This window comes from Fukomys damarensis, unplaced genomic scaffold (assembly GCF_012274545.1).
Source record: "Fukomys damarensis isolate Sample0158 unplaced genomic scaffold, DMR_v1.0_HiC HiC_scaffold_12, whole genome shotgun sequence".
NCBI classification, from domain to species: Eukaryota; Metazoa; Chordata; class Mammalia; order Rodentia; family Bathyergidae; genus Fukomys; species Fukomys damarensis.
The window spans coordinates 55,096,583-55,115,564 of NW_022900924.1; the positions used below are offsets into that span (position 1 = coordinate 55,096,583).

At 60.7% G+C, this 18,982-nt stretch overlaps 2 protein-coding genes across 6 annotated transcripts in view; one reads left to right on the forward strand and one right to left on the reverse strand.

Annotated features, from left to right (window-relative positions):
- Pth1r (parathyroid hormone 1 receptor) overlaps positions 1–2,672 on the reverse strand; it is a 21,219-nt gene extending 18,547 nt beyond the window's left edge. The window contains exons 1-2 of one of the 2 annotated variants that reach the window (XM_010624354.3): positions 2,557–2,672; positions 668–724 (exon numbers count right to left, since the gene is read on the reverse strand). In XM_010624354.3, coding sequence (XP_010622656.1) covers positions 668–724 — 57 coding nt within the window. In that variant the 5' untranslated portion in view covers positions 2,557–2,672. The remainder of the gene's footprint in view (positions 1–667; positions 725–2,556) is intronic. The other variant, XM_010624356.3, reaches the window with a different exon arrangement.
- Positions 2,034–18,612, forward strand: Myl3 (myosin light chain 3). Of its 4 annotated transcripts, none has more exons than XM_010624352.3 (8): positions 2,034–2,157; positions 3,104–3,217; positions 15,378–15,517; positions 17,111–17,138; positions 17,249–17,398; positions 17,597–17,770; positions 18,244–18,321; positions 18,395–18,612. In XM_010624352.3, exons 2-8 carry the CDS (start codon positions 3,184–3,186, stop codon positions 18,421–18,423), a joined length of 633 nt encoding a protein of 210 aa, XP_010622654.1. In that variant the 5' UTR covers positions 2,034–2,157; positions 3,104–3,183; the 3' UTR covers positions 18,424–18,612. The 4 variants fall into 4 exon arrangements, with proteins under 4 accessions (XP_010622654.1, XP_010622652.1, XP_019063081.1 ...); XM_010624350.3 differs by lacking the exon at positions 2,034–2,157 and adding an exon at positions 2,769–2,854; XM_019207536.2 differs by lacking the exons at positions 2,034–2,157; positions 3,104–3,217 and adding an exon at positions 13,372–13,454.
- The last annotated feature ends 370 nt before the right edge of the window (positions 18,613–18,982 follow it).

Here is an 18,982-nt window from a genome sequence, read left to right on the forward strand (position 1 = left end):
TAGTCCCGGCCGGGATAAAGGACCGTGACCCTCCGCCACCAGAGTGTTCCCTGGGGGGCGCTGCGCCCCGCGCGCTCAGGAGGCCAGCCAGTCGGGCTCCTTCCCGGGTCCCTCGTCCTCTCCCCATCCGTGGTCGCGTCCCGGCCCGGGTCCGTCCCGGGCGCTTAAGCCTGGGACCAGGTCTGCCTCTGGGTGTCCTCTCCGGTCTTCGTCAGACCCCAACCCAAAGGGCTCTGGGCTGCGAGACCTGGGGCTCAGCCCGCACCCCACCCCAGACGCTGGCCACTTGCTGGGGTTTGTTGGGGACTCTCGACTTGGAGGAACGGAGGGAGGACTGGACAGGGGCTGCCATGCTCCCCTCACAGGGATTTTGGACCCCAAGCCCACGGAGTGGAGAGGGACTGGGGCTTTTGAAGCCCAGGGCTTTAAGGATAGTCTAGAGAAGCAACCTGCTACCCAGTACTCAGGAGGCTGAAGCAGGAAGATTGCTCCAAGTTTGAGGCTGGCCTGGGCTACATAGGGAGTTCCAGGCCAGCCTGAATTAGATAGCCAGACCTTGTCTTAAAACAAAAACGAAAAAGAAAGGAAGATGGTTGGAGATAGCTAATGAGAGTGTGGAGCCCTGAAAAATATCAAGGCCAAGCAGCAGCCTGGCTGGCCTGCTTACCAATTGCATGTCCCAGCCACTAGGACGCCCCTGCTCTCTGGGCCTCGGTTTCCTCATCTGTAAAATGGGAGAATTGAGCAGTTGATTCAGAGGGCACCTTTTACTTTTCCCTCTGAAAGCATCTAGGCCCTTGGTCTCTAAGGGCTCCCCACAGGGAGCCTGTAGAAATGAGCTCCTGTATCCACCTGAAGGGACAGTGGTCCGCAAAGTGTTGGCTTGTGTGTGTAATCTCAGTATGTGGGAGGCTGAGGCAGGAGGATTGCCATGAGTTGGAAGCCAGCCGGCTGGGCTGCATAGTGAGACACTGTCTCAAGGCAAAAACAAAAGGTCCTCAGCCCAGTCCAGCTGCCCGCCCAAGACCACAGCTGTCTTCCTGTGGCCACATCCTTTTCCTGCCATCCCCCTGCTCCTTCACCTCGGTAAAGATAAGACCTTCCTGCAGAGCTCAGGACTGAGAGGTAAACCTTGGGCTGGTGGGACAGAGCCCTCAGATCTGACATCCAGGGGAAGCCTCTGGTTAAAGTGCCACCATGGGGATAGCAGTGTCACATGTTAACTGGAAGCACCCCGGCACCTGGCACAGCCAGAATCACCGTTCTGACAGAGGCCCCTGGCTCAGTTTCTGGTCTTTTTCCATAGCCTTTGGGAGCTTCCCTGGCCAGGGTCCATCTCCTCTCCCGTCCTCCAGCTGGGGCCTAGCAGGAGGACCCAAGGCCTCCCTGGAGCTCAGAAATGGAGCAGGGTGGAGCATACTGAAGTCCCCATACTCAGGGTAGAGGGCTGAGGCAGGAGGATCATCAGGAGTTCCAGGCCAGCTGAGGCTCCATAATGAAACCTTGTTTCAAAAATAAAAGCAACAGCTGGGGCGTGGTGGTGCACGCCTGTAAATCCCAGCACATGGGAGGCTGAGGCAGGAGGATCACTGTGAGTTCGAGACCAGCCTGGGCTACATAGTTCCAGGTCAGTCTCAACTACATAGTGAGACCCTGTCTCAAAAAAAAAAGCAATGGTGTTGGGGCTGCACTCTGGCTTAGACACTGCAGGTGTGGGCCAGCAGCACCAGGCTCATAGGCCGGACCTGCTACCTTGGGGCCAGGTGGGCTGCAGTCTGCATGGGATAGACAGGCAGCTCTCAGCCTCTGGGCCCAGCCTGGGGACTCTTGGGGGCCAGGCCACATCTGCATCTGAGACACACGCACCCTGTTTCCTCACCATCCTGAGATCAGCCCTGCTCCCAGACTGAGCCCTCGCCCAGTGTGACCCTCGGCCAGGCTGCATCCTCTTCTAGTCTGACCTCTAACCTCTGGCTGAACTCTGACCCCAGGCCCAACCCCAGACCCTGCTCAGTTTCCAGGAACCAGGGAAGCTTTCTGAGGCAAAGGGCCAGGAGGGGAGAGGATGGCCAGGCCCTGAGTGGAGCGAGGTGTCACTTTTACAGCCATTTTGGCTGCTCATAAACACCCCGGAGTCGCTGGAGGCCCCTGCAGCTGGTGAGCAGTCCCCTCCCTGTACAGCATGGGCTGGCTTTCTCCCTCTCGAGAGAGAAGAGGGAAGCTGGGGGCCCATGACCCAGCAGGCTCTGTCCCAGGTGGCTGAGGCACTGGCTTCCTCTCAGGCCAACCTCATGGTCACAGGCACCTGCTGTCAGAACCTCAGGTCCATGGACATGTGTCCGTAAGGATGGACCTCCTGCAGTCCCAGCACTCACACAGGAGGCTGAAGCAGGAGGGTTGCCGAGTTCGAGACCAGACTGAACTACATAGTGAGACCTTGTCTCATAAAAAGAAAATAAAGCAAGCACACCTTGCACATCCCATGGTGCTAACCCTGGGGGAACCACAACCCCTCCCCTCCCAGCTAGGCCCTCTGGGTCTCTGGACCCTGCTTACCTGGAGTCCCTAGGCCTTCCGAACCAGGCCAGAAGCTGCAGGGCAGACTCAGGTTGGCCATGAGGAGGCCATAGGCAGCTTGAGAAACTTCTTGGGTGTAAGACTGGCAAGGATGCGGCTGCTGGGAACAAGGAAAGGCCTGAGTCAGAGCTTTCCTTTGAAAAGAAAAATTAATTATTTTTTGCCAAGCCTGTACTGGCCCAGGACTTTGTCCCAGACCCGAGTGTGGCTGTGGTCAGGTGCCCTCCCCCAGCCCTCGTGTGTCTGCCTGCCAGGAGCCTGGCCTGCTTAGGCCCAGGTGAGTGTGGGCCTTTCTTCTCCTACCAGGCCTCTCTCTGACTCTCTTTCTGTCTGTCCCTGGGCCCCCATCTAACCCTTTGGCCATTTCTTTCTTATTTTATTATTTTTTGAGGTCTTGCTGAGTAGTTCAGGCTGGTCTTGAACTCACTATGCCCTTGAAGACATTCTCCTGCCTCAGCCTCCAGAGTGCTGGGATGACAAGTGTGCGCCAACCCCCTCCGTCCCTTTGGCCCTTTCCACATTTCAGAATCCCAAACCACCATGAAATATGAGCAGTGAGACACCTAGGCGTGACTTGCTTCAAGATTCGGGTTCCTAAGGAATCAGATGGGACCTAGGCTGCCTTGTACTTGCGTGCCAGGTAAGAGAAGTGAGGCCTGAAAGTCTTGATGTCCCAGTGCTGGGGACCCGGTGGCTCCCAGATAGAAGATGGGGGAGGACGGGGACCCTGTATTCCACCTGACCCCTGCAGCCCCGCAGCCACCCTGAGCCCAGCCAGAGCTGGTTTGGGTCTGGAAGTCCCGGCTCAGGTGTAATGATTCACACAGCAGTGGCCGCTCAGCACATTCCAGCACAGCCCCAGTGCCCAGCACGTGAGGTAATCGGCCCCAAACCACTCCTCCGCCACCCCCACGCGGTCCTAGGACCCCTTCCCATCGCTACCTCCCCTGAGGGTGTTTCCCCTGTGCTCATCGATTCCCAGACTAGAAAGGCAGGCAGGAGTTCGTCAGTGCCTGGCTCCAGGGAGGGAAATGGGCTCAGAGCATGGATCGGCAAGTGGTACATACAGGTCTCCTGCCCAGGGCTTTGCGGAAGTAGCCACTCAAAGAGCATCTTAGACCTGTTGGCCATCTGTGGTCCGGTTTCCTGCACAGTGGCGTCCAGAGGAGGGAAGGCCACCTGGTCTCTGCCAGGTGCCCCCACCTCTCCCTGATCCCCAGGCCACTCGGCCTGTTCTGCTCTTCCACTGACCCCAGCCTCGCTGGCCAGGGACGGGCAGCTGGGACCTTCCTGCCCACGGTGATGGGGACAGAAAATTTGAGTCTGAAAGGGACCCCTAAATTGCCCAAGCCTCCTGTCTCCCATGCAGGCAGAGCTTTGAATCTAGAAATCTAAGTCCTCTTAGCCTTGAGATGGGGTACCTGGTCCAGCCTTGTTCCTCCAGAGAGTCCCAGCCAGGGGGCTCATCCCCCGGGACGGGAAGTTGTCCAGGCTCTGGGGCAGTAGGCCGGGGAGGAAGGCGGCTCAGACCAGCCTCCTGGACCTGGCTGGGACCCTAGGGGCACAGCAGCTCCCTTTTGTGTGGAGCCCCATAGCCCCATAGCCCTTTGGGCTCCCTGAGGTTTGCAGCTCCCGGATGCCTGGCCTGGGTGCTGGAGACCAGGGGCAGCAGGTGGGGCCTGGGAAAGGAAGGCCGTGGAGTCGTGCTTCCCACGCGGTGGACACTGGGGAGCAGAGGGGTTGGAGCTCTCCTTCAATGGCTGCAAGACCTCACAACTTCACCCTCAGATGAGGTCCCCCCCAGGCCAGGGCTGTGCCCCCCCAGACTGAAGGCCCAAGAGCCTTTCTCAAATTGAGTGGCCTTCTGGGCAAACTCGGGGCTCCAGTGCCCTGACGTGACCTCCCTGTGGAGGTCCCACAGCTGGCCCTGGGTTGCTGACGCTCCACATCTGGCATCCACTGAAGCTGGGGGTGTCCCTCGTCCTCTCTCGACCTCTCTCCCATCTACTTGGGAAGGGTTCTTCCTCCTCTTCCTCCACTTCTCCTCCTCCTTCTCCTTCTTCCTCCCCTCCACCCCCCTCCTCTTCTTTAATTTTTGTCATACTAAGGATTGAACCTTGGGCCTTCACATCCCCAAGCCCCGCCACTGTTTGTGAGACGGGATCTCACTAAATTGCTAAGTTGCCCAGGCTGAGTTTGAACTAGAGATTCCCCTGCCTCAGCCTCCCAGAGTGCTGACAGTGCAGGCAGACACCACCATACCTAGCGGGAAATCTTTTTGGAAGGTGAAACATCAGGATTGGGTTGTTGTAAAGGGCTGAGGCTCAGCGTCTGCTTATCCGGTGAGGGGCTCTTGGCTCTGCAAGGCTCTAGTGACACTTTACATGGCTGGGCCAAGGTCCCTTCAAATATCAAGGCACTAACATTTGGAGGAGAGGACTGTGCATGACCTTGAAGTTATCCCCTTCCCACCCTGGTCCTCAGGTGGCCCAGTGGCTGCTGGGGTTAGAGAGGCCACTGTCCAATGCCTCACTGTGGACAGCCCTGCGGTCCCCATGTGGCCACAGCAGGGAGGAGAGAGAGCTCCCCAGAGCCCCTTGGGCCCCAGCACCTGGGCCAGGCTTGGGGACCCCAGTGGGGGCCAGAAGGGTTCTCACTTCCCAGACGCCTTCCAGGTGGGGTGTGACTTCCCGCTCCAGTGGTCATAAAAAGCCCAGAAGCAGCGGTCTGGGTGTGTGGGAGGGGTCCAAACTCGGAATCCCCCTCCCAGGCGTGTTTGACACGTGTTTCCGCCTCTCCTGGCCCCGGCTCCCGCAGCTGCTATTTATAACCTTTAAGAGCTCCTGCCGGCTGCAAAGTTTTCTTAAACTCAAAATATCACCGAGGTCCCAGGCACGCGTTCCAGAGGCCGCCAGGCCCTGCGGTTTGCAGGGAGGCGGGGCCGGGAAGGTGGGGTGGGCAGGGGGAGCGCAGACACTGGGTCCTGGTCAGGGGCTGTGGCAAGGGGACTCCGGGTGGGGGACCTGAGCCCAGGGAACCGTCGTCTTTACTCTCTGGCCCTGCGTGGCCTGCAAGGACCCTCCATGTGGGTGGTCTGTGGCCACGCTGAGCCACCCGAGGACACCAGGGCCCTGTATGGGCCTCAGTTTCCTCTGTAGACATGATTTGGGCAAGGCAGGGAATTGGTGGACCCCGGGGACATCTAAGGCCAGGATCAGGGCTGCGTCTGTACGGCTGTGAGCCCCATGGGAACCTGTCCCACAGGCACCAGAGTGGCTTGGGAGAGGGGACAGCAGCACTGGGAAATGGCAGTGGAACACCAGGGTCACCCTGCTCCTGCAGCCTGAGCTGCAGGCCCTCTGAGGGTCACTGCAGCCGTGACTGAGGCTGATACAGGGGGAGAGGTGCACCCCTCAAACCTGCTAGATGTCTGAAGAGTGAGTTCGTGTTCTCTGAAATCCAAGAATGAATTCCAGGAACCACAGAGGTTAGGAGTAGGAAGAATTTATTGAGAGAAAGACAGCTTCTGTCTAAGAGATAGAAAGGGGACTGGGCAAAAGAGTTACCTGCTCACCGAACTTCTCAAAGGTGTTTTATGGGACAAAGCCATCGGGGAGGTGGCTTCAAGGTGGGACGAAGCCATAGTCAACTGCAGAGATTGCAAGTGTAGCTGCTGGGGTAATTCTGATCCAGTGAGAAATGACAAGGTGGACAAAACTAAGAGCAACCAATAAGATTGTGACAAGTACAGTCACTTAAGTAATACTGATTACATGGGGATCTGATGGGGAAGCAAGTCACGTAGCAAGTGTACGAGGACGGAGCAAGGATTTCCCATGGTAAGGGGCGGGTCAGGATCTTTCTTGGAAGATCTTGATCCCCACCCAGGTGATTGGTACCTATTTAGAATATCGAGCACTGCCACTCATCCTGAGGGGAAGCACGTGGGTGTACTAGTTTCCCTTCTTTTACAGTAGTGGCCTCCAGTGAATGCGGCTTGATGGTCCTCCATGCTGGTTCCTCCGAGGCCAGCCCTGTCTAGCTGCTACAAGACACCTAATTAACTCCCCTCTCTACCACAGACCTCCCAGGGACAGATGGTCACTGCCTGTAGAAAGGTCCCGGGGACAACAGGACGGTGGCTGTGCATAGCTCTGATGCTGGCTGGGAGCTGGAGGGGATAAGACCCGGCCAGGGGACAGTGCCACCAAAGCCACACACCCAACTCCTGCCCACCCTGCCCCCACACCGTGTCCTCAGGAGTGAGCGACAATCTCCGTTCTCCTCCGTTCTCCTCGAAGCTCCATACTCCTTGTCTTGCTAAGAGAGAAGCAGGGACATCCTGGGGCCCTGCATCGGGGCCCTCATTCCCCAGACACTGCACTTCCTGTGTGTGCTGGGAGACAGATGTCTGAGGGCGAGACAGATGTGGCCCTGCCGGGTGTGTTCCCATCTTGGCCCTTGGGGAGCCCGGGGCCTCGGCCTGTGCCCTGCTGGCTTTACGACCTGGGGGCTCTTGTGTGCCCTTCATTTACGTATTTTGTTTTTTTGAGACAGGCTGTCACTATGCAGCCCAGGTTGGCCTTGAATTTGTGGCAATCCTCCTGCCTCAGCCTCCCAAGTGATGGGATTCCAGGTGTGTGCCCTTCAGATGTCCTGTCCTCTGAAGATTTCTAGGTCCACAGCCTCAGCAGTAGTTAGCTAGAGAATTTCTTTCCTTTTTTTTTTTGGTACCGGGGATTGAACTTGGGTCCTTGTGCTTGTGAGGCAGGCCACCGAGAATCTCTTTCCTTTTCAGCGCTGAAGGTGGAACCCAGGGCCTTTCGAATGCTAGGTGTACTCCTTGCTCTGTCTCTTCTCTGTCCTGCTGAGGGCCCTTGTCCCTGGGGTCGTGGCACAGTTACTGGCTGGAGCTTTAACCCCAAATACCTCTATCTCTCAGTTGCTGGGGGGCACCCCTCCCTCAGTGTCCTCAGGAGCTCAAGAGGAGGGGGTGGGTCCCAGAAATCCCCCACGTTAGAAAGTTCTCCCTCAGGATCAAAGTGCTGCAGTGGAAGTTCTCGGAGAATCAGGGAGCACCCCCAGATGGGAGATGCAAGCAGGGAGCCCTGGGGGCCTCTCGCCCCCTCAGCCCAGCCCAGCCGCTGCCCCTCATGGGGTGACAGGGGTGGGCAGGCTGGCACTTCCCCGCTTGGGCTCCCTGGGCAGGCCTGGAGGTGGCAGAGGTCCTGACAGCGTGAGGACCCCTCCTGCTTCTCTGGACTCTATCTACAGCCACGATGTCCGGGAGGGGCCCTGAGGGCTGGACAGGTGCCGCCTCTGTGAGTTCTGACGTCGGCCGCCCTTCGGACGTGAACAGGGCTCTAGGGTGGGTTGAGGAATCCCGGGCCCCACCCAGTTTATCTGCAGTTGGGTGAGTTCTTTGTGCAGATTCCAGCCCATTGTCCCCTGTTGACCTCTGATCGGTGACTGGGCAGGGGGCAAAGCTCTCAACAGCAGGAGACCGAGTCTCAGATCCCAGAATTCTCAGGGGCTCCAACTCCACCTGCACCTCACAGCACAGGGGTAAAGCCTGAGGCCTCTGCAGGGCAGACAGTGCCGTGTCCCGAACATTCTGATGATCTCAGAAGCTTCTCCATTTGACCCCACTCCAACCCCAGAGCTCTGACCTTAACCCCCGGCTGCAGAACCCCCAGGCTCCCTGGAGTGGAGGGTGAAGCCCACACCCCGAGCTGCACTGGTCCCCGGCACTGCCACCGGCCATCTCTGATCCCTGCATTTGGGGGTCCTGGGGTGGTCATCGCCAGCACCTTTGAGGCCCTTGGAGCCAACCTGCTGTGGACCTGCCCGTCCCTGGCTGACCCTCGTGCCCTGTGGCCTTCCATCTGCTTGCCCTGTGTCTCTGAGATGGAAGGAATGGGTCGGGAGCCTTCTAGAGAGTCCTTTCCCACGAGAGCCGGGCTCTGACCCCGTCCTTATCGGGCCCGGATGTGCCAAGAACAACACAGATGTAGAGGCACACAAGCCCCGAACCCGGGGACGCCGACCTCCCACCCGTTGCTGGGCTCCAGCCTGTCCCCCTCTGTGGATGGACTGGGGGCCTCTGGGAATTGTGGGAGGAGGTGGTGGGAAGGCCCGAGACACCTGGGCATGCATGTTCTCACGCACCCACCCACACATGCAGATCATGTGGGGCCTCAGTCCTGTCACCTCCAGCAAGGCCGAGTACAGGACCTTGCGCTTGAGAGGCAGGCGCAGTGCTACTGAGCTAAATCCCTGCCCGCCTCCGCCTGTTTGCAGCCCCAGTTCTTTCTATGCTTGTGAGCTCAAAGGTGTGAAGTGTGGTCATGTATGAAAAGGCATATGAGTATGCACACATACATGTGCAAAAGCGTGTGTGTGTGCAAGTGAGGTGTGCCTGTAATCCCAGCTACTTGGGAGGCTGAGACAGGAGGATCTCAAGTTCAAGGCCAGGCTGAGCCAGGGATTTAGCTCAGTGGTACAGCGCCTGCCTCAAGGCCAGGCTAGACAGCTAAGCAAGACCCTACTTCTAAATAGAAAATAAAAAGGGCTAAGGATGTAGCTCAGTGGTAGAGCAGCCTTGGGTTCTGTTCCCGTTACACACCCATACCCACACTCACACACAATATGTGTGTGCAAGGGTATGCAGATTTGTGTGCACAGGTGTGTGAACATGCATGCGAGGCATCTGTCCAGATGAGGAGAAGTGTGTGAAGAAGTGTGCACAGGAGGGCGCCTGCTGTTGGCTCAGCCTGTGCGCGCCAGGTTCCTGAGTATGTGTGCTTGTGCAGGGCCCTTGTACGCAGTGGACAGGCAGGGTGGCAGAGGTAGAGTAGGGCGGAGGAAGACCCACAGGAGGGGCAGTTGGCCCAACCCATGTGTCCAGCCAGGGAGGCTGGGGGGCGGCCAGGCAGATGTGTAAATACCACGCAGGCAGGTACCGCTTGGCCATGTCTAATGTGACATCCACGCCCTGGCCGTAGAGGGCTCTGTGTGACCCCTGGAGGCGTGGCCACAGCTGGATGGGTGGGGTAGTGCGGGGCAGCCCTGGGCCTGAGGGGACACAGCAGGGTGGGGCCGTGGGGGGTAGGGGGGCTCCTCAGCATCCCGTCACTGCTGTGCCTCTGTGGCGTGTGCACACTGCCCTCGGCCTACGTCCTCGCCTGGCGCCCACTCTGCTGCCTGGGCTGTTTGAGGGTGACTGAGTCGGCCCCATCTCTCCGTCTCTGTCAGGGTCCTGGTTCCCATTTCTCCTGGCTGGGACAGCTGTCCCCTTCCGTGGCCTGTGCTGCCTGCTTGAGACACTCGGTCCATCTGCTCAAACAACCTCTCAATTCAGACTTGAGTCTGACTGACGGGTTTTTTTCCCCTGCTAAATTTACTTGCGTTTTTGACTGAATTGGCCATTCAACAGAGGTTGTGTCCACAGCCCCCACCCTGTCCGCCGCCTGATGAAGGTGCATGGATGGATGGACAGGCACAGAGAGCCTCGCGTGCCCGGCCGCTCTTCCCACTTGTGGCCACGGCCTTGTGCCCAGCAACACGCACAAGCGCGCTCCTGCACAGTCGCATGTGCACACCACCCGAGTGCCACAGTCACACACACACCAGGAACCTTCGGGGCACTCGGACACCCTCAACCTTCTCCTGGGGAAGCCCTGGGGAAACAGAGGCACAGACAGGAGAGGTGTGGCCTCTCCTCCCTGCCGGGCCTGTGTGGCACCTCCTCCTCCTCTCTCCGCCTGTCCCAGGGGTTTCTGGTCATCTCGGGCCACTCCTGTGGCCCTGCAAACCTCAGTAGCAGCTCCCAGACCCTGATCCTAAAAGGGGACTCTTTTTTTTTTTCTTCCAAGGACAATAAATATTTGCTCTTTGGGAGACTGCTGGTGGGAGAGCACAGGGTTTGGCTGAATGGCAGGGAATGTCCAGGGCAGTGCAGAGAGGCCACAGGCCCCGCTGGGGAGAGGCTGGGCCTTGTCCATCTGTGCATCTGTCCATCTGGAGCTGGAGCGGCAGGCAGGCCTAGGAGTGGGGGCTCTGGGCAGCACTCTGTGTTTCTTCTGAGCCCTTTTTCTTGGGCGCCCTCATGCACACTGGGCCCTCCGGCCCCAAGCCTCACCCATCGTGGTCCTCACTCCTCAGCTCCGAGCCCACGCAGCCCTCCACTCCTTCTGCTCCGCAGATGCTCTCCACAGATGGAGAGCCCAGGGAGTCTTCTAGTTCACACTCGGACTCTGCCGAAAGAAGGGGTTCAGCGTTCCTGGAAAGACGGAAATTCTGCACGTCCCCCCAGCTGTGCAGGGTCGGGCTGAGGCCCTTCAGGCAGGGCCCTTGGGAAAGGGCAGGACTGTTTCCCTCTTCCATGCTGCCCAGCCTGGCCCAGCTGCCCCTTCCCATCCCCCACCAGCCCTAGTCCCGGCCGGCCCACCCCTCTTTCATGCTGAAATGGGCTCCCAAATATAGCGGCCGTGGCCACAGCCGGCCGGGACACCACAGCCCCAAGCGTCAGTCCTGGGCTGGGATCAGAGGGGCAGGAGCTGATTATAGGTCCCTGGGCCAAACCAGGGCTCGCCTGCCAGCCCTCGAGCCCTGCCACCCCCACCCTCGGAACCACAAGGTTGGAGCATCTGGTCCCCGTCAGCACAGTGAGCAGGGGGGGCCGCCGAGGACAGAATTGTCTGTGTGTGGCGTGGGACAGTGCGGATGGCCTGGGACACAGGGCAGAGGCTGTCCTCTGACCCCGAGTCACAGGAAGCCATCGCTGCCCATGGTACAGGTTGGGGAAACTGAGGCCAGGAGGAAGCGGGACCAGCCTGGGCTGCAAGAGCCCCAGGGAGAGCCCAGGGAGTCTTCTTCCCCCTCAGGCAGTCTTTCCCATCTTTCAAGCCTGGGCTGTGTCTCTGGGAAGCGGGCCACATCCTGTTGGTGGCAGAGCGGCCCTGCTGGGAAGTCCTCGCTGGAGTCAGACTTTCACACGAGGCCTCGGTGGCATGGACGGTCAGCTCCTCCCGGTTCTGCGCCTACCTCAGGCCGCCTCTAGCCAGGATGGCCAGGCGGCCCTCACAACGGCTGGCCTCAGTCAGTCCCCCCATGTGTGCAGCAGGCAGAGTCCCCAGAGCCCCAGGTGGGCATCATGGGCACCCAGCCTGCAGTGCAGGTCGGGTCTCCGTGGACACACATGCATGCGCCTGGTGGGTGAGTGGCAGCAGGACGGTCCCAGGACCTGCCGCATGGCAACATCTGACCTACTTCTAAGGCTCTGGGTCTGGCCCAGGCCGCGTTCTCGACTCCTCCGGGAAGTGTGGGCCTGCAGCCCAGCCCCAGGGCTGTGGGCCAGGAGGGGCGGGCCAGGGCGGGCCGGGCGGCCTGCGGAGCCTGTGGCCGGGCGGGAGCATGTGGGAGTCTGACCCTCCTCCTCCCCTGCTCTGGCTCTGGGGCCCAGGGGACAGCCACCCCCACTGCTCACATACACGTGGCTACCGTGGCCTGAGCTCCCTGGAGGGCTCTGGGCAGTGTGCACACGACTGGGGAGGTCTGCCAGGCACCCACTGCCAAGGCCTGCCAGGAGCTGACCATCCACAGGGCAGCCGGCCATGCCAGCCCGGACAGCCACGGGGCCCTGTCTGCATCTGGGGGTGGGCTGGGTTTGGGTTTACGGCTCTGGAGTTTGAAGTCTGAGTCCTGGGGCTTGGGCCTGGGTCTGGGGCCTGGGTTTAGAATCCTGGGGCCTGGGGTTTGGGGCCTGGGTATGAGGTTTGGGTTTAGTATTCTGGGTTTTGAGTCCTTAGTGTGGAATTTGGGCTTGGACTCTGGGTTCTGGGTTCTGAGTTTGGGGTTCATATTATAAGACCTCAGTCTGGGGTCCAGGTTGGGTTCTGAGTTCCAAGTTTGGAGTCTGGGTTGGAATCCTGAGGTCTGGAGCTTGGGTGTGGGAACCCAAGGCTGGTTCCTATGCTTCCCACAGGGTCACTCTGACCTCTGACCTCTGACCTCTCCACTCCACCAGGGGCGGGGGTGGGGGTGGGAAGAGCAGACCTGGCTGGTGGGTGTGGGGAGGTGGGTGGGGCCTCTGCCATCAGCGGAGCTCCGGCCTGTCACAGCACGACAGCCCCATCTCCCCTCACCCCGCTCCAGGAGGGGCTCTAGCGGGCCTTTGATCCCTCCAGAGAGGAGAGTGATCCGGGAGATGTGAGGCAGCTGCTCATCCTGACGTTTCTTGAGTGCTTGCTGAGTACAGACTGGGGACACAGAACACACATTCTGTTGTGACAGAGGGTGCTCTGGGGGGAGGACGCAGCCACGGGACAGCCTAACAGCTTCACAAAGAAACACTCATTTTAGGGTATGCAGGAATGGGGAGTCAGCAGACAGACAGTGGTCCGGGAAGGCTACTCAGAAAGGTTAATTTCTGAGATCAGGCAGTGACAAGGAGCCATTGGAGGCCAGTATCCCCGGAAGGGTGCTGGAGGGAGGTCACAGCCATGCCCAGGCCTGGGGGGCTGGAAGAACTGCAGTGGAAACTAATGTGGCCAGGACTCTCCTGCCTCAGCCTACAGGGCCTTTGGAAGTTGTGCCCCAAGATGGGCTCCGGAGCACAGCATGAGCGATCGCCACCTGGACATCGTTTCTGGGCTGTGACCCAGCAGGGAGAGCTGTGACCTGTCCTTACTGCCCATGGGGACCCCTGCCTGGGCCCCTCGGTCCTGGTAACAAACCTGCAGGGGGCTGGGTGTCTCAGTTTTTTTGTTTCTCTCTCTTCTTGAGACAGTCTCCTGACGAACTCCTGGCGATCACCCAGCCTCAGTCCCCCCAGTGGTGGGATCAGACGTGCGCCCTCAGCCCAACAACTGTCAAAGGTTTGAGGCGGCCAGCCCCGGGGCTCCGGAGTCTGGCCGCCTTCTGCCTGAAGGGAGGGTCCTGGTGGGCTGAAACAGGAGAGTCCCCACTGCAGGCCACACCTGCCCAGGACGCTGTCACCCTCTGGCCACACACAGGCAGTGAGGGGGCCAGGATGGAGGTCAGGATGCGTCACTCACGTGCCATGTCCCAGCGGTGCTGGGTGTGCTCCCAGGGATGGCGCTCACATGGGGATGAAAGCTCAGGGGCGGCGACTCCTTGGGCTGTCTGTGTCCACCAGGGCCGCTAGTGCTGATGAATGAAAGTGGTTGGGTCACGTCTCAGTGGCTGTGCGGTTGTGGGTCGTCCCCAGTCAGCCATCCTGGGGGTCAGTGGGCCCGGGTGGGGACTGTCCAGAGGCCCCCTGCTGTGCCCCAGGCTGCACCCCCTTTGCAGGCTCCTGGCGGTCCCCATAGATCCCCCACCTCTTTCTCTCAATACTGTTGCCAAACATATGGAAGAAAAGTGAAAAACACCCCCGATGTTGTGAGATTTCCAGATGTGGGGTGTTCTGCCCGCCAGATGAGGCGTGGAGTGTGTGTGGGGGGTGGACAGCTGCCCCCTCAGCGGGCTGAGTGACTGACGGCTGAGAGCGACCTGGGACCCACAGGGTGGTCGTGGGGACCCCGGTGGAGGTGGGGGTCGCAGTCTTCTCAGGCTGGGCTGCAACCCGACTGCCCCAGAACCCCTGGGGTCTAGGTGTGACGGGGCTGCCTCTAAAGCTGCTATTAGAGGCGCGGCCCTTAAAAATAACCGGGAACACCCCACACCCACCCATTACCAGGCGGGCAGGGCTGGACCCCATGTGTGCGCAAGATGCCTCTGCACCCCATGGCTCATACTCCAGCGCCTCGCACCGCCTCAGCCTCCCGCTGCCCTGCAGGGTGGCCCAGGCAGGCTGAGCTGTGTCCCTGCTCTCCAGGATGGGGACCAGGGTGGCTGAAGAGGGCAATGAGCGGCCGGAACGAGGGTGAGCAACCCAGGCCGGCAACAGGGCAAGCCCTGCCCAGCTGTGGGGTCCTCTGAGATGCAGTCTCTCCGGGACCTTTATCTAGGGCTGCAGCTGCCTGCCACGGGCAGACTGTGACACGCAGACACTTACAAGCGCCTGGATACCTCAGTGGCACACGCCTGCAATCTCAGCACTCTGAGAGGCTGAGGCAGGAGGATGGCAAATTGGAGCCCAGCCTGGGCAACTTAGCAAGACCCACTCTCTAGATAAACAAATAAAAATAAAAAGGGCTGGAGAGGTAGCTCAGTGGGAAGGTCCTGGGTTCAGTTCTAGCACTGGGTAAACGAAACCAAACCACCAGACAGAAACACACAGTGGTAGGGCCACAGACACACCCACAGCCTGCACGGACAATGCACACATGCAAGCGCAGATGGCACGCACCGGTGCCCCTGGGCCCTCCATGCACACAGCCGTAGACCTGGGGATGGATGGACACAGGGCGTCCGGGCCAGAGGGGCTGTGTAGCTCAGGTGGTGGGGGTGTCCTGCCCCCCACTGAACATACTTGCCCGCCGACTTCCCGTGTCCAGGCTGCTGACCTACAGCAGAGTCCTTTGTGCAGGTTCGCAAGAGTGTGAGCGTGTGCGTGCACCTAGCACTGGACTCTGCCTGCCCTTACCCCCCTCTCCCCAACAGGTGACTGGGAGGAATGGAGAGCCCTCCCTCCCCCATTCCTGGGCCTGAACAATGCCCTCCCCAGGCCCCAAAATAGCCCCTGTGCCTGCCAATGTCCTTTTATGGCCCTGTCCCTATTGTGCCCAGTGGGGGCGGGCGGGGTCAGGAGGGTCCAGGAGGATAAAGGCCTGGGCAGGGCGCTCATCTACCCTGCTCCCCGCATCCTCTCTGCACGCCCTCTCTTGTGTTTATAGCCCCAATGGCCCCCAAAAAGCCAGAGCCCAAGAAGGAAGAGGCCAAAGCCAAAGCAGCTCCAGCTCCAGCCCCAGCTCCTGCACCTGCGCCTGAACCCGAGCGCCCCAAGGAGGTGGAGTTCGATGCCTCTAAGATCAAGGTCGGCCTGGGGCTGGGCTGGGGTGGGAGAGGCAGAGGGGAGCCCAGGGCGGGCAGCGCAGGGGCAGGTGGGGGAAGTCGTGAGCTGCAGCAGGAGGGTTAGTGTGCAGACCCCAGGTGGGACTGGCCACGCTGGAGGGAGCTGGGCGACTGGGGTCAGAAGGGAAGGTCTTTTTGGTGGCCCTGCAAACTGCCTTTACTCTCCTGGGGCTTCATGTCTCTGGGGAGTCCTGCAGGCCATAACTTGTGCCCCGAGATCCCGGTACCCAGGCAGGCGTCCTCCTTGCCAGGCTGGGATCCCTGTGCATTCCAGCTCCCCTCGGGGCAGCGTGGAGAGCAAGAGGGGGTCCTACCAGCTGGGCCACACTCACCCCCCGCCAAGCTCCCCAAGCTGGAGCTGCTCAAGCCTCCTGGGCCTCAGCCTTTAGGTGGGGAAACAGAGGCACAGGTCAGGGAGGGTGTCTGGAAAGTCGTGCAGGAAGTGAGAGGCGAGACTCTGACCCGGGGCCCCAGGAGCCCTTTCTGGCGGGAAGTTGTCCCCGGCGTCTAAACTTGGAGGCCAAGTGTGACTCCCACCTGTGGCATCCGCATAACAGCACGCCTGGCTCCCGCCCACCGCCTGGCCTGGCTGGCACCCTCTCGCCTGCCCAGTGGGTGGGTCCCCTCTGCCCCTGCATTCTCCCCAGGGCACCTGCCGTGTCCCTGGAGACACAGTTCCTGTCTCAGCCTTGCTCCTGCTGTGAAAGGGCAGCTGGGGGTGCAGGGCAGAGGCACTGAGCTGGCTTGAGGTCCCCCTGCTGCCCCTGCCCTGTGCCCTCCAGACCCCCGGCACAGCTCGGTCCATCTTGCTCCCCGGGTGTCACTGTCTGCTCTCAGCAGGTCTGAGGTGGGCGTGGACTCCTCTCCAAGAGGCAGGGACCCCAGCCTGGCTGGTGAGGGCAGGGACCTTTGCCCGAGTCCCTTCCTGGTGAGGAGAGCTTGGGCTGGGAGTAGTTACCAACCTGTTCCCCCCAACACGAGGAGGGATGGCAGGGTGGAGTTGTCAGGACAGGGGTCCCCAGCCCTGGTGTGCAGGTCGGAGCTGGGTGTGACTCCCAGGGAGCAGCAGAGCGAGAAGGGCCCAGTGTGTCCCCTCTCCCCACGCTCCGTTCCCTGGTGTGACCTTGAACTTTGGAGGGTGACTGCAGCGGTAAAAATAGACTGGCGTCAGGTGAGGAGGGGGACAATGGGCTCCCAGAGGCATCCTGGCTTCCGGGTGCCCTCTGCATACACACGGTGCAGGGCCCATGGTCACAAGTACAGGTAGGGATGTAGGGGGCCTGTGGCCAGCCACGGGGTGTTCTGGGTGGGGTGGACACGCATAGACCTGTCCATGCCACAGCCCTGAGGCAGAGCCCACCTAGAGGCCTTGGGGACATCTCTGTAGAACCAGGACCCTCCTCCTTACCGCCCCCACCATCAGGGTCTGGGGGCACAGACCCAAGGCCTTGGGGTGCGCAGGTGTGCGGGGCGGGAGGAGGCTGCCAGGTGACCAGGGAGGCTGGGAAGGCTGGCCGCCAGGGACCAGGCCCTCAGAGCCTCTGGCCTCTTTCAGATCGAGTTCACACCGGAGCAGATCGAAGGTGAGGGGTCTGAGCCCGGGGCTGCGGGGTCCGGGCAGGGGTCCTGTCCCGGGTCTCCCAGGGGCCTGGGGCTCCCTCGGGTGGTGGCAGCTCTCCCCCTTCTCTCTCAGAGTTCAAAGAGGCCTTCATGCTGTTCGACCGCACGCCCAAGGGCGAGATGAAGATCACGTATGGGCAGTGCGGGGATGTCCTGCGGGCGCTGGGCCAGAACCCCACACAGGCTGAGGTGCTCCGCGTCCTGGGGAAGCCGAAGCAGGAAGGTAGGGCTGCCGCCTGGGGGGCTGGGGGGCGGCCTGGGGCGCTCAGGCCCTGGTGCAGGTCCAGGGAGGCCTCGATGGCAGCTGCCTGGCCCGGGCCGGGAGCGGGAAGACTCGGAACTGCGTGAGGCACAGCCCCCACTGATGGCCCAGGGCGGGCAGCCTGGCCCACCCCGCACCCGGCCTCGGCCCCATCTGCAGAGCTCAACACCAAGATGATGGACTTCGAGACGTTCCTGCCCATGCTGCAGCACATCGCCAAGAACAAGGACACGGGCACCTACGAGGACTTCGTGGAAGGGCTGCGGGTCTTCGACAAGGAGGGCAACGGCACCGTCATGGGCGCCGAGCTGCGCCACGTGCTGGCCACGCTGGGTGAGGCCACCTCCCCCGCCCCAGCCCCGCCACGCCTGGGAGATGCGGGGAGTGACAATCGAGGGCCTCCGTGGTGGGCCACGGAACGTTCTTTAGGTGGAGAATAAAGGAAGCATCGTGGAGCCTGGCGTGGTGGCGCACGCCTGCAATCCCAGTACTCTGGGAGGCCGAGGCAGGAGGATCACAAATTTGAGAGCTACCCAGGTGAATTAGCAACTTGGGGAGATCCTTTCTCAAAGTTAAAAAGATATAAAAAGGGGAGAAAAACTGGTCATTCGGACACTAAGACGCCCAGGCCTCCCTCTTGCCACAAGTCCTCCCAGCCTCAGAAGTGGGTTCATGGCCACAGTCTGGTGAGCAACGCTGGCTAGGGGACCCTGGAGAGCAGTCCCACCCTCTGGAGGGACTCACGGGTCCCCTCCCTGGTGCCCCTCTCTCGGGACGGTGCTGACTCAGCCTCCCGCTCCTGCCAGGTGAGAGGCTGACTGAGGACGAGGTGGAGAAGCTGATGGCGGGGCAGGAGGACTCCAACGGCTGCATCAACTACGAAGGTGGGCTGGGCTGGCTGGGGGCGGGAGCGGGGCCTTGGGCTGGGTGCTCAGGGGCCTCTTACTTCCCCTGCAGCGTTCGTGAAGCACATCATGGCCAGCTGAGTCTGCGGTGAGACTGGGCCCCGCTCAGGGGCTGGGAGCCATGTGGGGACATTGGTTCCACTCACCACGGGACACGGTGGCGGCGGAGCGGCGTGGCGTCGTCTGTGTCCTGTCGGGTCGCGCCGGCCTGGCACTGTGTTCTGTCTCCGCTGTGGGCTCATAAATAAATAAACGACGCTCCCTCGCCTGCCTGCCTGCCTGCCTGCCTGCCTTCCCCCTTCCTTCCTTCCTCCTGGTTACGGGGGATCGAACTCAGGACCTCGTACTTGCCAGGCAGGTGGCAGCACTGCTGTGCTAAATCCTTGGCCCCTTCCTTCCTTCTTTTCTTCCTTTTTTCCTCCCTTCTCCTTCTCCTTCCCTCCCTCCTTCCTCTCAGCTACCCTTTCACTGACCTCTGTCTCTTCCATGGTCCCTGGGTGCCAGGTGGGAGCCGGTGAGCCGGTGGCCTCTGTGTCCCCTACACCCTGCTTCTGCCCGGCCTCCCGCTGTGACTCAGGGGTGCCACTGAGAGCACGGTCTGGATGAGCAGGGGACCCCAAGCCCGACCCCAGCCCTGTGT